Source organism: Falco peregrinus, chromosome 6 (assembly GCF_023634155.1).
Source record: "Falco peregrinus isolate bFalPer1 chromosome 6, bFalPer1.pri, whole genome shotgun sequence".
Classification (NCBI taxonomy): Eukaryota; Metazoa; Chordata; class Aves; order Falconiformes; family Falconidae; genus Falco; species Falco peregrinus.
Genome location: NC_073726.1, coordinates 26,821,501 through 26,838,580, shown reverse-complemented (window position 1 = coordinate 26,838,580; position 17,080 = coordinate 26,821,501). Strand labels below are relative to the sequence as shown.

The 17,080-nt window shown below is 38.4% G+C and overlaps 1 protein-coding gene across 4 annotated transcripts in view; it reads right to left on the bottom strand.

Annotated features, from left to right (window-relative positions):
• PCLO (piccolo presynaptic cytomatrix protein) overlaps positions 1-17,080 on the bottom strand; it is a 402,552-nt gene that overhangs the window by 197,618 nt on the left and 187,854 nt on the right. For all 4 annotated transcript variants that reach the window (XM_027790555.2, XM_055809070.1, XM_027790559.2 and 1 more), the window contains exons 4-6: positions 15,306-16,517; positions 3,326-8,396; positions 936-2,950 (exon numbers count right to left, since the gene is read on the bottom strand). In XM_027790555.2, the coding sequence (XP_027646356.2) occupies positions 936-2,950; positions 3,326-8,396; positions 15,306-16,517 (8,298 nt within the window). The remainder of the gene's footprint in view (positions 1-935; positions 2,951-3,325; positions 8,397-15,305; positions 16,518-17,080) is intronic.

Sequence of the window (17,080 nt, the reverse complement as noted above, 5' to 3'; positions counted from 1 at the left end):
AGAAAGATACTGACCCTGCAACTGACAGAAGCCAATGGACGCAAGGACAGCCAAGAACACGTTAAATTATAAAGGTGGGGTTTTTTTTCTTAGCCAAGACTTCTTCCTCTTATTCATAAAGAACGGACTGATTCCCAAATCAGAAATCTTATTTCTCAAGGAGTACTGCAGAAATGAAAAATCTTAATGCTGATGATGTCACCATTATTCAAAATTGCCTCCTCTGACCCCTCAGAAACAGCCCTCAACACTTGCATAACTTCTTGATAATCCTCCTTACCCAAAACAAACAAACAAAAAATGGATTTGTGGTATGAGACCTTTTGGTATGGGAGAGATAAAAGATGTACACATTCAGACACAAGATTACCCCTAGAATCACAAATGGCCAAGAAACCTCATGGGTGTCTAAAAGGACAGCTAACTAAGGTAATTACAAATCTGGTGTCAGCTGTCTCTCAGAAGGCACATGCAGCAATTTCAAGGCAAATGCGCTACAGAGCGTGCCACAAGAGCTGGGTGTTGACTAGAAAGAAAATGCTTTGCATTTTCTGAAGAATTGGCAGTAACCATTATATTGGCAATTAACTGTGATGTAACATACAAAGTGCCTTCCAAATTCTGAAGAAGAATTTGTTGTGTTTTTTTTCTGAATCTTAGTAAGATATAATGTGGATTCCTCTATTCACAGGCAAAGCAATGAAGCAAATAACCATTGCTTTAGACAGCAGCTGTTCCTCAGGACTTTTCAGCAAGGTGTGCAAAACCACTACATACACAGGTATTGCAAATGAGTGTGTCAGCCATCATGCTGTAGTGATAACTGTAGAAATGCATATTTAAAAAAAACCCAAACAAACAAAACCCCCAGAAAACAACCCAAACCCCAACACCCTCCCCCCAAAAAAAAGAAAAGGCAAGCAAATACTTCTTACCATGAAACCCTCAGTGTACTGAAACTGAGCTCTGGAACTGTCTTCTGCTGTGGGACTCAGGGGCTTAGGGTCAGACAAAGAGCGTTGCATCATCTTTCCTGCTTTTGGGCTTGACGGAGGAACCTTGGCAATGTCAGCGTGCAGCATCTTCTGAGGGCTGATGTCATCAGTGATGGGTTTTTCATAGGGTACAAATGCTGACTCTATAACTTTGCTTGGTGAAACAGGTGAAATGGGTGAATAGAGAACTTTGGGAGATTTGGGAGGGGAAGGGACTACCTGCAATGTGGAGTCTGGACGAAGGTGGGATGAGTATCCTATCTCTAATGGTGTTGGGCGCTTTTTGTCTTTCTGGGGAGATGAAGCTGACAGATATTGGGGACTCTGAGTATCTGACTCTGTCTCTGTTTGACATCCCAAACTTTCTCCTTTATATGTCTTTTCTGGAGCTGAAATATGCTTTATGATTTCAACCTTAGCATCCAATCGGGCCCTGATTGAAGGTGTTCTTATTGTTCCTACAGGTTCTGTTTGTACTGAAATCTCTGCCACTGTCTGAACTGCAATACTAGATACTTTGGAGAATTGTTTAGCTTTGTCTGGCTCAGAGGTACTCTCACTGTACTTCCCTACACGAGGCTTCCTTCTGGATCTGCTGGAAAGATCCCATTCATCTTGATCTTCATCATCTGTCTGAACACTCGTATCAACACTCTTCTTACTTCTCCGTCTCCTGTTTGTGTAACCTCTGTCTGCTCCATCTTCATCATCAGTTTGCACTCCACTGTCCACAATCTTTTTGAAGCACCGGGGCTCTTCTTCCATGGTCTCCTCAAGCTCCTCATATGGGCCACGCAATTTCGGCATAGAACTTCTCTTTTTCAGTTGCTTCTCTTCTCTAACATCAATATCCTTAAGGGACATTTCTGAAACGGAGCTTAAGATGCCAGACCTTGGTATGTATTGAGTAATGCCATCAGACTGAACTGTATACCATGTCTGGCTTTGTGGAATTTCAATTCCCAACACTCCTGAAGCCGTAGTGGTTGCGTCATCAGTAGGCCAAAACTGGCCATTTTCTGTGGTTGCATACTGTCCTTCCAAAAGTGTTTGATCTGTGGTCGTTTGTGGTGAGCCAGTTCCTGAAGGGTCATAACCATACTGATATATTTGACGAATTTTTTGCTCCTCTAACTGTTGGTGGAGCTGTTGCTGAAGTTGTTGGAATTGTTCAAGCTGCAGCTGCTGTTGGGCTAATGTCTCTTGCCTCATCATAAACTGAGCTTGTCGTTCCTCCTCTTGTTGAAATAAGAGATGATGCTTCATGGATTGCAACTCCTCAAGTTTTTTTTGCACCATAAACTTTTCTTGTTCCCTAAACCTTTGAATTTCCTGACGTTCCCATTCCAGCTCTTCTGCAAAGCGCTGCTGCTTAATTTTCTCAAGCTCAAGAAGTTCACGCTCCAAATCAAGCTGCTGCTGTTTGCCTTCTTCAGGGGCAATGAGAAGGGCAACTTCATCTTCAATCACATCTGTATAAACTTCAGATGCTGTAGTTAAAGCAGGTATCAAGTTGGTGGGCTCAGTGGTAATAGGTTCTATAGTAAGAGGTGGTAACCCTGTCTCCATCTCAATGGCAGTAATTGCACTATCTTTTTCAGCTGCCACTGTTGTCAAGAAACTGTATGATCTTGGAAGTGGTTGATTCTGTTGCAAAGTTGATAAAGAGGTCACCGAGTCAATTGTTTGGAGAGTCGGTAAGTCTCTGACAGATGTACTGAAAATAGAACCAGGTTGTGTAGTGATGGCAAATGTGGATGGGATTGGAGTCGCTACTGAAGAATAAACAACACCATTGGATGATCTTAAAACACTTCCAACACCAAACTGGGAACCCAGAGATGATACCATTCTTGCTTGGGAATACTGTGGTGTACTGAGCCCGATGCCAGAAATCATCTGACGAGTCTCTGGATAAGGACCAGTAGTCTTGCTTGAGTAATCCATAACCTCACCTGAAATTACAGGGCAAAGTTACAGTCCAGTCCCACAAAAGAATGCTGCTTTGTGGATTCTGAAAGTCATCCCATCTTGACGAATTACATGGGAAGGGGAAACGGCATGCAAATCTTCAGGTTAATGATCTACTTTAGATGTGAAAGAAACAGCATTTCTGAACATGCAGGCACATGCAGGCACCTCTGTGCAAAACACAAATGTAAAATGAAGAAATGAAAAACACGTGTAATCCAGAATAATTTGTCACACTGTCCAGAAGAAAACAAACCAACAAAAGGAAGGGAAAAATAATAAAAAAAATTATCCGGAAATGAGGTGAGGAACATCAAAATTATATTTCAAAGAAAGATCTGCTGCTGTGTCATACTGACCTGTAGTAACTCTTCCAGAAGTAAGATCTACTGCTGCATCAGTTGCCCCAACTCGATAATCAAAGCTATTCTTGCTTTTATATGCAAACAGTCCAGCTTCTGACAAATTTGTGTCAGACATAGATGGTTTCATACCCCCCATTCCTCGGTAGCCATATGACCCTGAACGATCATACTGATAGTGGTCATCTCTGTAACCAAACCGATCTTCAGGAAGTGTAGTTGGTGGCTGCTGTGCTGTACAGCTCCTACCAAATGGCAGTTTATAAACCATATCACAGCAGACAGCTCTTCTCCCTGCAGTCAGATCCACAGGCTTTTCATCATCTTCTATTACTGTCGTTATGATACCTGAAGTACTTTCATCCATTGTCACTACAGTTCTGTGGGATTTTGTAGTGCTAAGGTCAACTGCTCCGCTCTCCATTGGCTCCTGGGAAGTGGAGAGATCAGTCCAACCATTTGTGACACCAGCAGGTGGCACAGTAACAGGCTTTGTAGTAGCCCACGTCACTGCGTGTGTTGAAGTACCTAGGGATAAATTTATTGGCACTTCGTCTCTACCCGCAGAGAATGCCTGGCTGCCTGTTACTCTGTATGCAGGATCAAAATGTTTTGATGTTGTTAGCTGGAGTGGCATTGTCATCGCATGTCCCAGATCCACCAGGCTGTCTGTACTGGCAGTGTAGCTTACAGTGGCAGTGCAGGTCATTACGGTTACCGTCTCAGTGACTACAGACAGAGAAGGATCAGCAACACATGCAGTGCTAAGATTTATTATAGCTGGCTGGACAGTACTTACTGGCCGCCCACCTGTATCACTTGCTGGTATCTGCCTTCTCACATCCATGGAAACAGCAGACAGATCCATACAGCTGTCTCTCTTTTCAATATCCAACTTAGTTAAAGTGCGAAGATCAATGACATCACCCAAAGGATGAAATCTTCCATTCTCTCTATACCTGGGTTGATCTACTACATGTAGTGGCTCTGGAGGTATAGTAATAGCGACACTACCTAAACCAAAACCAAGCGCCGGGCCCTTAACCACAGACACTGTGGTCTTGGTTATCTCTGTTGTTACTGCTTCTGATTTTGAACTTGGTATTTTTTCAAAAGCAGATTGCGTTGTGACGGGAATAGCTTGCAAAGCACCTGAAATATACATACTATGATCTGACATACTTTGAATTTCCATAGCTTTCACGGATGGAGTAAAAACTGGCTGCATAGGCTGGGGAATCTGTTCTTTCAAAGGTTCTTCTAAAGGCCAGCTGGTAACAGCCTGACTAGTTATAGCTTCCGTGGGAGTTCCAGGCTCAGATGGTAACGTGATGACAACATAGGTTTCCTGTGAGGGTTTTGTCAGCCTTGGCGAAGATTTGTTAGAGTGTGGGGACAAAGGGGAAGTGGGAGACGCTATTTTGTATTCAGCTGCAGGGACCAAATTCAGAGTCATACTTGAAGTCAATGACAAGCCTGTTGGTTTGGGCTGTGGTTCTGCTGGCTTATGACCCGCTATTGGGAGCGGAGGGACTGCTGGCTTAGGAGCAATCGGAGGTTTCGTTACTTCAGTGGGCCTGTGGCTGAAAACAAGCCCTGCGGGAATGGAGGATGGTTTGGGTGGTACAGGAGGTGGTGGTGGGGTGTATGTTTTTGTGATAGGTACTACATGATTCTTTAATGCAGCTGCAGACTCTAGTGTTGGAACACTTGTGACTGAAGGTACCGCTGTGGGAGCTGCGGCTGCTGGTGTCTTAACCTGTGACTTCTTTTTGGGATAAATGGCTGGCTTGGGTAAAATAGGTGGAGGCAATGGTGGTGGAGGAGGTGGTGGAGGAGGAGGAGGAGGTGGGGATGGAGAAGGTTGTGCAGGAGAATCCAAAGAAGAGCTTCTAAAAAGTGAGAATACTTTGGATGTTACAGCGGGAGCTGAGGAAGGCACGGAGACCATGCTGGTCTTACTTACAACACTGGGAATAGGTACAGAAGATGTTTCTGATGCAGGCTCTGTAACTGCTACTGGTGCTATACATACAGGTGGTTGCTCAGATGTAGCACTACTCAAATTAATCCTTGTCATATCAACACTCAATTCCTTGTGTGAATCTTCATGATGAATTTTGACAATGCCAGCCTCTGCTGTACTTTTCATTTTTCTAGCTGCTTCCTTCTCTGCTTTGGAGCTATCAAAGGTGATGGTATCAGTTGCATATTGCCTGGGTTTTATAACTGTAGTTGACACTGCTGAAGGTGCAGTTTCAGCTAAACAAACTGCAGTTTGATCCACACTTTCCATACCTGGTGCTATAAACGGCTTTTTAGTGGCTCCAGCAATAGATTCATAAGGGATGCTCACTTCAGAGTACTCTTTTGTAGATGTTAAGGGAACTTCAGTTATTATCCTGATACCTTCAGAATCTATTAGTTTACTTACAGCATCTGCTGTATCTATATAACCTGTGGTTGCACTATCTATAGGTGATGAACTATCTGTGGTACAAACTGAAGATGTAGATGATGTTAAAGAAGCTGTATCAGAAGGCAAAACTGATGCAGCACCCTCCGACGTCTCAGAGTATGTCAACATTGATGTTTCATGAGAAATTATTTCTTGAATTTCTCTGGCATAATCTGTTAAGTATTCATCTTCAATTTCCTCAGCTGTAAAATGCTGTGTTATTTTAACATCTGGAATAGAAAGTGCTGTGCTACTGACAGGTGATACGTCTGAGATTGCTGAAGTAGTGCTTGATGTTAAAGATGTACTATCCACTATTTCTCCAACACTAGATACCTTTGTATCAGATGTGGGAACAAAACCTGAAGTTGGTTGTGTTGGACTGGACCCAGGGGTTAGCTGCATTCTCTGTCTTTTCATAAGCTCTTCATAAGCAGCTTCTGCATCTAACAACTGCTTTTCCTCAGTGGAGGAACTTACTGTGCTGTCTAACACAACTATTTCATGACTTTCTGGGATAATGTAAGAACTAGAAACAATATCTTCTTGAGGCACAATGGAATGTAAAGTCTCAACACCATAGTAGTCTTTCTGCAGGTCAGTAATTTTCTGTGGTTCTTCATAGATCTGTTCTGAAGCTCTTATTTTTTTCTCTTTTCCTCTTTGTTGTATATACTCATTACTCTCATCTTGTCTCATTACAAGATTAGTGTCAATAGTTCCATTGTAAGTATCCTCTACTAAAGATTCATAAATATAATCCTCTATTAGCATTCCACCATATAAAGACTCTTTTTCAAATACTTCATCTTTTTCACTTGTAATTTGAAATGACTTGGACTTATGGGTCTTGTGCATCATCTCCTCATATACCTCTTCAGCACTTTTCAATGCCTTTTGACCACTTTCTTCTTTTGGGAGTCCAGCTGGTTGTTCATCTGTTGGTGAGTACAGAGAGACAGCAGTAGGCAATTTGTAAACTTTTTGTACTTCTATTATTTTTTCTGGGCTGATTTCAAATCCTTCAGGATCTGACTCAATACTAGGTGAGTATTCAGAACAGGAAGATCTGTGCAGCTCTTCCATTTCTGCTGCCTGTCGTAATTCTTCTGTTGGAGATGCATCTTCAATGGGAGAAAGATTACTTGGTGGAGTCTTTGGACGTTCCCTTCTTCTCTGAGCTCTTAGCTCATCCTTGTCCTTTTTAGATTTTTTGCTAGAACTTTTTCTTTGCTGCTGTTCTAATTCACGCTGTTTCTCTTGTTCCTTTAGCAGTTCTTCCTCTTCCCGTAGTTCTTCTTCTTCTGAAGAATCTTCAATAGTTGGAAGAAGAGGACCATGTGACCGATGCCTGGCTTTGCGCTGTTGTTTGCTCTCCCCTCCCAGTTTTTTGTGACTAGGACTGCTGTCACTGTCTTCATCGAGTGATGACACTGAAGTAGGAGATGTACCTGGTGTGAAACTAGAAGCATGTAAACTAGAAGACCCTTCTCCTCTAGATCTATCTTCTGGTGAATCTGTAAGACTCTCCATCTCTAGCTCAGGCTCTTCATCAAAATACAAAATACCCTTCTGTTGTTCAGATGCTTCAGAATATTTTTTTGTTATTGTACTATTTAATTCTATTGTTTTGAAACGCCGAAGACCTCCTCCTCCAGATACTGCAAGTTCTTCACTGTCTTGACTTTTAGTTTCTCTGTATTTTGGCTCTGGGCTTTCATCAAAATTATCATCATCATCATCATGCCATGAATGCCTTCTTCCTGCATCCTCATCATAGCCCGCACTACTTTTCCGTGCCATTCTCCTGTGTTTTCCAGCTGTTCCTTTGGCTTTGCTTCTCACTTCTTCTTTCTTTTGGCTTTCAGTCACACTGATCTCTTTGAGTTGATTTCTAATGAATTCATCATCTTCAGAACCTGAGGCATCTTCATCAGCACTCATCTCTATGATCTGTTTTCTTATGAAGTCTTCCTCATCACCTGATCCCTGACTGTCATCTCGTTTGTATTCATCACTGCTTGAAGAACCGACACTAGCTCTTCTTTTTCTCCTTGGGACAGGCGAATTTTCACTCTCACTGCTGTCTTCCACAGAATCATAGCGTTGTCTTCTTGCTGATATGTCATCTCCTTCTTCTTCTTCCTTGTAGGCTGCCTGGGAGGAAGCACTTCCTTTGCCATCTTCTACAACAGTTCCTTCAGCTTCTTGAGTAGCTTCTAAGTCTTCTTCATCTGAACTGTAAGATTCTGGAGTGACTGGCAAAGGCTTTGCTTTATGTTGATCCTTTGTCTGTTCACTGTACGTTTCATAAAGCTCTTTGCTCTTCGCAGATTTTTCATCAGAAAGCGTACTTGCCTGAGCTTCCAAAATAGACAGTACAGTACTTTCCAATTTAGCTAGATCTGAGGGGCTTGGTGGACTTTCATGTGAAATAGTGTCTTTTTTATTAGATTCTCTGAGCAAATCCTTTTCATCACTGGGGATATGACTTGGGATTTCACCAAGTGAACTTGATATCCCATCAGAAGAATAGCCGGTGTCACTCAGACCTTGTGGACTTTTCTGTTGCTGAGAGCTTGATGTGTCTGATTTGTCATCCTCCTTTTCCTAAAAAAATAAATACATATGCGTGTGTACATATTTATATATAAATTCTTAATGTCTCCAGGCAATTAAATACATGTGATTTTTTTCCTAAAAGATGAATTAATGTCTTATGTGAAAAATTATGATGCCAAGAAGATATATATTAAACCAGAAAAGACTGAACACTAGTTTTGTTATTCATAGCTATTAAAATAACATTTAAAAGTTCCTCTGATTTTGAGTTTTTCATTGAATCTAACTACGTTTTGCATGGCTATCCACACTGGCAAGTGATTTTATTAATTGTAAGATGATCTTCTATTTTTCAGTATAAACAAATACTGTATTTAATTGTTTTCAGAACACTTCCTAATGATAATCATTTATTCACATATGCATGGGATAAGTTGCTTGGGGGTTAATTTAAATGAAGCTGTGTTTCAAAACTCCCTATATAGTTCTAGATACAAAGCAATATAGCTTGCCAAACATCAGCCTGCAGTAAATCTGGGGCCTGCTCCCTTCTTTGCCCATTTAATCTTTTGTAACTGTCTAGCAATATGTCAGTCTTCTCAAATTTTGGACCTATGGTTTCCTTTTGTTGATTTAAGTGTTACACATTGCACCATGCAACAGAATACATGGAATACTGAAACATGATTCAATGCAGTTTGGAATGTCTCTATATCTGCAGCGTGGCACCTTACAAACATTTTCTGAGCACCTCATAAAGAAGAAGTTTCTCAGTAAATTTGTAATGCAGAGGTAAGCTGCTGGCAGGGGAGTGTAGCTGCAGGGAGGAAAGCACGATAGCTGTTGATCAAAGGAAACAAGGAAGCAAACAAGGCAGGCATACCCGACTGAGCATCATAACCAATGTTTTCCTTCTCATCCCTAATTGAACATCCTTAGTCATTCTCCTAGATTCCAGATCCTTCTACAGCATTCTGAATGACAAGCACATCTACCTCCTTCTTTAGATAACAAAACCACCAAGAATATCCTACAACAGGTATTTCCACTCGGAGTTTCCACACCAGTTTCCCTCCTGCTTCTCTCAGCTGTGAAATGCTCTATACTTTGTGGAAGTACCTAACCATGCAGCTAACAAAACAGCTCACTCTCCAAGTGACAGGTCATCTTTGCTGTCATCGTACCTGACAGCCTTACTAAGTGTCCTCACCTCCACTAGCAATTTGAGAACAAGCATCCCAAAGTCTCCTGATTTAAAAACTGTCATGTGATCTTCATATTTGTTATGACCCTCAAGAGTACAAGTAGGTAGTTATTTATCAACTTTGCTTATCTAAGCCAATGACCTCTGAAATACAGCAAACCATTTATTTAAATGGTGAATTTATCAACATCCTTGGCAATATGCTGAGTTAAAAAAAAATACCATGGAATAAATATATTTAGAAAATGATAACAATGGTTACTTATAATTTAAGGGTACATTTATACTCATGTTAAATTGCTATCAATTGCAAGTATTTTCAAATGTTTATGCACACTAAAGCTATATTTAATGCCAAAATATCACAAATCAAATAGTTGTTATTGTCAGTTATTTCAGTTTTAAAAACTAGTCAGCTTTTTTCATTATTTGATTTACAGTTAAAGTACCTGTTCTTGCCTATAGACATATCACTGTGCACATAATTCTATATTAAATCACTAATATTAGTATTAATGTTACAGTAATCTACTAATCAATATTTTATTAAGTAATGTGCATTTCACAGGAGTTATGTTCTTTGCAAAATCACATACTACCTTGAATATAAACTAAGTCTGTTGTTACTAATATTATACCCAAAATGATAAACCCAAATATCTGATATCAGAGCAATATCCATTGCAATTAAAAATCAAATATGAAAACAAATATTTCTAAGTACAACTCCAAAGATAAGGCTGTGATTAATATATAAATATAGAGAAACCTCTGTATTTATGTACTACAAACAACTTTGGGAAGTCATCAACATGTCAGTACTTATTATTCTGAAAAGTTAGCCTGGGATATTCTCCAGCCCTTAATGACAGAATTATATATACTCTTCATAAAAAGTCAGTAATGAAGCATAGTCAAAAATTTTAGGCTTTGTATGTTATAAATTTTTCTTCCCTTATTACAGAAGAAAGTGTTCAAGGGCAATTTATTGTTTTGTTGTTTTTTTTAAAAATACATATTTCATTAAAACCAAAGGATTTTCCCATCTAGAAATACCATGCCCCTCACTAAAATGTCACCTATGACGTGATTGTTATTTTTTATTTCCATTGTTCTTACTTAAAAAGACATACCCAAACAAACCCTGTGACCAATTTAGACAAGCTACGAGAAAATTCAAATATTGCTCAGGCTCAGAAGGTCTCCCAGGACTGATGGATAGACTGTGTCCATCTAGTGAAAATGCATGTCAGATCTTGGTTCTCCACAGGGAGGTGAAGTGACACAGTCACTCGTGAAGCAAAGACAGAAGGTATCAACTAAACAGTTAAGCTAATAAATAGGTAGACAGCAACTGGACATAGAACAACTTTAGCCATACTCCTTATAGTTCGTGATGGTGCCACTATCTGTGAGTCTAATGATTGGTACCTAGTCAATGACCAAAGCAGAGGAGATGGCAATGGATACTGCTATTGCCCATCTTCTTGTTGAACCTCAGTATATGCCATAATGTCACTACTATGAATAACGGGAAACTGAATATGGGAAAGACTGCTATTTGTACAGTACAGAGAAGAAAAAGGTCTACAATAAGGAAATAAATGTGATGAGAAAATCCACTTTTCTTTCAAAGCCCACCACAATATGACTATCTTTTCTACCATTATTGTATGTAAAGTTGTCTGCCCTGAGATATGTAATGCAAAAATTATCCTGCACATTGTGTTTTGAGATCATATGCATGTAACTTACAATAAATAATATTTTGTCTTTGTTTTTTTCCCCTACTTCCTGCAGCCTGAGAACTATATTGTCATAAGCTACATCTATTCTTAAATGACTGGTAATTTACTTTCTACAGGGTTGCCCATCACATACACAAAGACAGTGTCATTGTCAAACTTGTCAACATACCATAAAATCAAAAATTTTAGATGAATAACAAAATACTGCAGAAACAATGCTGCTGAGGATCATATATATATTCAACAACTGGAGAATGAAAGAACATATTTTAATCAATAAGAAAAAAACCCCCACTTTTTTCTTGTAAAGTTTTCTTTGTACATGTTGAATTACTGGGCTTTTCTGAGTAGTTGAATGGCATTTTTCTCTGAAAGTTTGTCTACTGGGACTTTTTAATACTGGACAAATTTAGCTCCAATACAGACTCTGCTGGGAGAATCTTCTTTAGACATGATGAACCTGGAGATGTAAAAGCTGGAGGCTGGATAAGACTGTTTAAAACCAGCAAATGCAATCTCTTTAAGTAACAGTAAAAATGATCTAATGTAGGACGTATTTGTACTATTCTAGTGGCGTTTCTACAGTGTCAGTGCCGATACATCATACAGCTATTTTACATTAGAAGGTTTTGCTTTAGAAGTATTATTTATTCTTACACTTCCTCACTTTCAGTATTCTTATTTGAAAATATAAAACAGTGCTTTAAAAAGTCGCATTGGTTATCAAATCCAAATTGTCAGTTTTTAAAATTATAGCTAGCAAGATTACATTCTGTTGCACAGAACAGAAATTTTATTTTGCAAAGGAACTTAGTATTTTTAAAAGGTCATTCTGCTTAAATAAGAAATAAAGATATCTACATTATCAAAAAGTTTCAGAAAGTTAAAAGCAGTCTTTGGTTGACTAAACTGTTTAATCTGTATTTGAATTTTATATCAACAAAATGCAACATTTAGTTTGTGTCCAGAAAGACTGCTTAGAGATAATTTTTTCCCCTTTATTCTGACTCTCTAGTCTGTGGTTTGTCATTTATGGCATGTGTTAGAATAATGTTGTCAAATTACAATATATTAATATTTATCTGTTACTTCACCTAAGCACATGATCATTTCTTGGTAAACATAAGAATATAGTAATAAGCGTACTTTATATAACACAGCTGATGTGTTCTAAATAGATGTCCAATTTACACCGTGGGAATGTGTTCACATAGATATGTTGAACTACTTATACGTTAACTTGTAAGTTCCAAGATTACCATTTTATACTGACAAACTGTATGTTATAACTGTCCAACATTTCTAGGCAACCCTGTTAGAACATCTAACTGCTATTGCACATGCAAACAGTAGATAATGCAAGATGGTTTCTCAGGAAAAGCACCTGTAAATCATGAGCAAAGTCAGTTTATTATTTAAAACCTTTTGGAAGAGATCACTGTTTAAATTATTACTGGGAAAAAAATGCTTTGAAGAAAAAATGGCTTTAGGATACCTCAGATCATACTTTGAGACTCAAATATTTTAAAATGTTTCAATATTTAACTCAGTTTGGTTTCAAAGGACTCTGGAACTCTAAATACCATTGATAACTGTGATTTTCCAAGCATCATTATACTGATTATACTGGAACAGAACGTTACTGTCCCAATGTCTGTAAGGACTTCTTGTGGGAGTATTGTTTTGGGGTTTTTGTTTGGGTTTTTTTTTAGTGAAAAATGAGAATAGTACAATTTCTTTACCTCATTGGAATACTACAAGAATTAATAATTACTGTTTATACAGATTTGGATATAAAATGCCATCGGCAGTTTGTCAAGTGCAGAAAGTACTAGTTTTTCCCTCACCACCCTATTTAAAAACAAACCTACCTGAAATCCTTCATATGATTCTGCCCTGAAGTACATGTAAAATATATTCTTCAATGTCTAGATATTGTCCTTTGCCCGCTGAAATGGAATCAATGTGTGAGATCTAAATTGTTATCTCCTCTTTCCATTCTGCCCATGCTCTCCTGATAAGAATCTTATCAATGTTCAATGTACAGCACAGAGAACATTAAAATATTACCATAAATATAAATAATAATTTCAAAAATCAGTAATTTTTATGAAGTACAGGCTAGGTGAAGCACCATCTTTATTTTTAATTCAGAACAATTTGAGCTGCTGCTTTTCTTTTTTTAATTCAGATTTTTATAAGGATCTGAAAAAGAAGGGAAAAGGGAAAAAAAGGCTTTTTGTGTAAAAATAGCTGTTCCTTTTTCATTTCTTGTTTGTTCTAATTTAAAAAAATAGAAGAAGATATGTAAGAGTTTGGGTTTTTTATTCATGAAACTTCTGTTTTACTAGGTTTAGGTAAGTGTGCTTCAAAGTCTGATAACTAGAGCAAAAGAAAGATAAACCTATTTATGTTAATAACTCAAGAAGTCCTGACTTCAGTTAGAAGGCAGTGGGAGGAATTAAAATATAAGTGAAATACGAGTGAAATATATGTGTGCACCACATGAGGAATCACTAATAAATCTACAGTTAAAATGTCACTATCAGAGATGGAAATGTAATATGTGTATCTAAGATTTGTCCAGAGTATAATATACTTTCACCTCCTTACAGAATATAAAAATGACCAGATAGGACTGTGACTAGCATATGATAAAAATTTTCCCTTACAAATGTTTTCAACAGAAAAAAAAAAAAAAAAAAACAAAACAAAACCACAAACAATCAAATTTTTAACAGTAACAAAATTTTAAGTCAACTTCTTAGGTTTTCTGCTATGAATTAAAAAAAACCACCAAAACTAAACCAAAACACAACCCAGAAGTGACATTTTGTTAACAAAAATAAGCTTACTCTTCTTGGAAAGTCCTGCAGTAGTGTCTTATGTTTGATACGTGATAATCAAATTTATACAGGTTTTTTGTAGATCTCCTTGTTTCTTCCAGAAGGGAGGATTTCTGGCTATGTTACTCTGAGCATAATTCAGAGATTCCCTTGGCACAAGCAGGGGAAACTGTAACTCTTGATACGGTCAAGAAGACAAAACACAACGTGATAGGAGATACATTTCAGACAGGAAAGTTGGTTTACAACAATAGTAGTAATTTCCACAGCACAATTGCTGAATCAGAATATTTTTCTGTCCAAATATCTTGGTTATCACAAGGAATGAAAAATAATTACAAAAAAACCCCACAAAACCCTTGACCTGTTTGACTAGGATTACTTGAAAACATAATTTTGTCAAAGGTTAAACACTTTTCCTAAACTTACTCCTACTTTCACAACATAATAATCAGCATCTAATTTGCAGTGCTGATATAAAAAACACATCATTTTTCATTTCCCAACAAATTATGTATATTACCCAGTTCAGCTGATAGTGACTTGGTGACTCTGCATCCAGCAAATGAATTTATTTACGAAATGTGGACCTTCAGTAAGTGCTATCAAAAACTCATCCATTCATCAGACTTGAAAGCACACCAAGACCCCTTCCTAAATGTACTTGTGCATATGAGATAAGCAAGTGAAATAGTAAAAAGATGTAAAGGTTGCATGCTTTAATATATCACGTTCAGGCATCATAAAGTATTCCTCAAATGTTTATTGTATTTTGCTACTGCAACACATTGTACACCTTACCATCACGGATTATTCCCTTTCGAGATTAAGAACTAAGAAAACACTCCTTTCAATAATTAAACTCCAAAGTCTGGATAATCTCCAGGTAAATAAATCAAGAAATATTGGAAAAATGATTAAACAGGAACTTTGCCTTAGTTTCAACTGCTTAACTGCTTGAGACTGAAAATCATGCAAGAAGTATTGAAAAGTTGCACGTAGAGCATAGGACTGACTGGTGAAACTTTCACTCAACAGGAGGCATTGATTTAATAATTTAGAATCACCATGTACAGAGACTAACAACAAAGAGCAGGAAGACATAGAGGAGAGAACTGTAGCAAGGGAGAAGGGGGATGGGAAGGAGAAAAGCACTTACTGTTTTTTCTCTCACTGCTTCCACATGGTCAGCTCCTGGCAAAGGTGCTGTTTGAAGAGGAATTTCTTCTTCCTGAGCTTTTTCAGCTTTTGAAACCATTTGTGAAATCCCAGTTGTCAAACCCTCTTTCCTAATGTCCTCTTGCTTCTTAGCTTGCAGTTCCTTAAAAGTTGCTTCAACTTCTGCTTTCTGTTCAGCAACGTGGTCTTTATTCTCAGCTGTAATCTGCTCTTTTTTGTCCTCTGGATGTGGTGTGCTTTTTTCTGGAAGCACAGATTTTTTATCTTCTTCCAATATACTTAAGGATTTCTTCTGGTCTGAACTTATTGTTGCAGGAATTTTATCTGCTGCAAGTGTCTTCAACAGTTGCCCTTGCTGAAGTTTTGGTTCTTTCTGAGCTTCCTGTTGGATTTTCTCCACTGATGAAGTTTTCATGATTTTCTCATGTTGAACTTTTGGATCTTCTTTCTGAATTCCATGTTGGATTTTATCAACTGAAACTGCCTTTGACAATTTGACCTCCTGAAGTTGTGCATCTTCCTTCTGGGCTGCCGGTTGGATTTTGTCAGCTGATAGTGCCTTTGCCATTTTCACCTGTTGGAGTTTTGGGTCTTCTTTCTGAATTCCATGTAAAATTTTGTCAGCTGAGGGTATCTTTGCCAATTTTGCCTGTTGAAGCTTTGTGTCTTCCTTCTGAACTCCATGCAAAATTTTATCAGCTGAGGATGTTTTTGCCAGTTTTGCCTCTTGAATTTTTGCATCCTCCTTCTGAACTCCATGAAGAATTTTATCAGATGAGGCTGTCTTTGTCAGTTTTGTTTGCTGGAGTCTTGGGTCATCCTTCTGAGAAACACGTTGGATTTTATCAGCTGAGGGTGTCTTGGCGAGTTTTCCCTGCTTAAGTTTGGCATCTTCTTTTTGAATGTCTTGCAGGATTTTCTCAGCTGATGATGTTTTTTCCAGTCTCCCCTGCTGAAGTTTTGGAGCTTCCTTCTGAACACCTGGTTCTTTCGTTTTTGCTGCAGTGGGCGGTGTGGAAGTCTTTGGAGGGTGATGTGAAACAGCAGGCACAGGCTGTTTTTGAGGAGTAGCAGGTGGTTTGGATGCTGGTTGTGAGGGGCCTGGTTTCGGAAGTGGCACCTTGCCCACGTCCCCAAGCTGACCTGACATTGCCCTTTGGGTCTGGCAATTTAAGCACAGCCATTCCTGTACCTGTGATACAACAAAGATATGAAGTTACTTATTTGAAAACTTAACAGTAAAATCATATGGTGTTTTCAACTTACACAGTTGAATACTTCTAGCCTGAATGCTGTGCATACTGAGAGTTTACTTTCTTTCTTTGCTGCTCTTGCAGCAAGAGCCGTAACAACTTTCTAACAGCAATGAAGTGTATCAGGTCCCAGAAAGCCAAGCTGAACAAGTATAAAAATACACTGTGAAAATTAACAGCAACTACATTGTTCCAAATCATTGATGACCTTTACGTACAAACTTTGCTTATATATTTCTAACATCTATTGTTTTCTAAAGTCTGATAATCTGTCAATAGGTCCCACTGATTTTGTAAATCTGAGCAAAAGGGGACCCATGGCTTTTTGTGTTTCTCTTCAGAAGTTACCTTCCCCTCTTGAATTTGTCTATATGTATCACTGCAGAAATTTAATAAGGCTGTAACCCAAAAGAAAGATCCCCTGTATGGTCTTCTGCTCCCTTTACTGCTAAATCCCTGTTTCACACTGGTTCCTTTACTTGTCTTCCCAGAAAATCAGAAA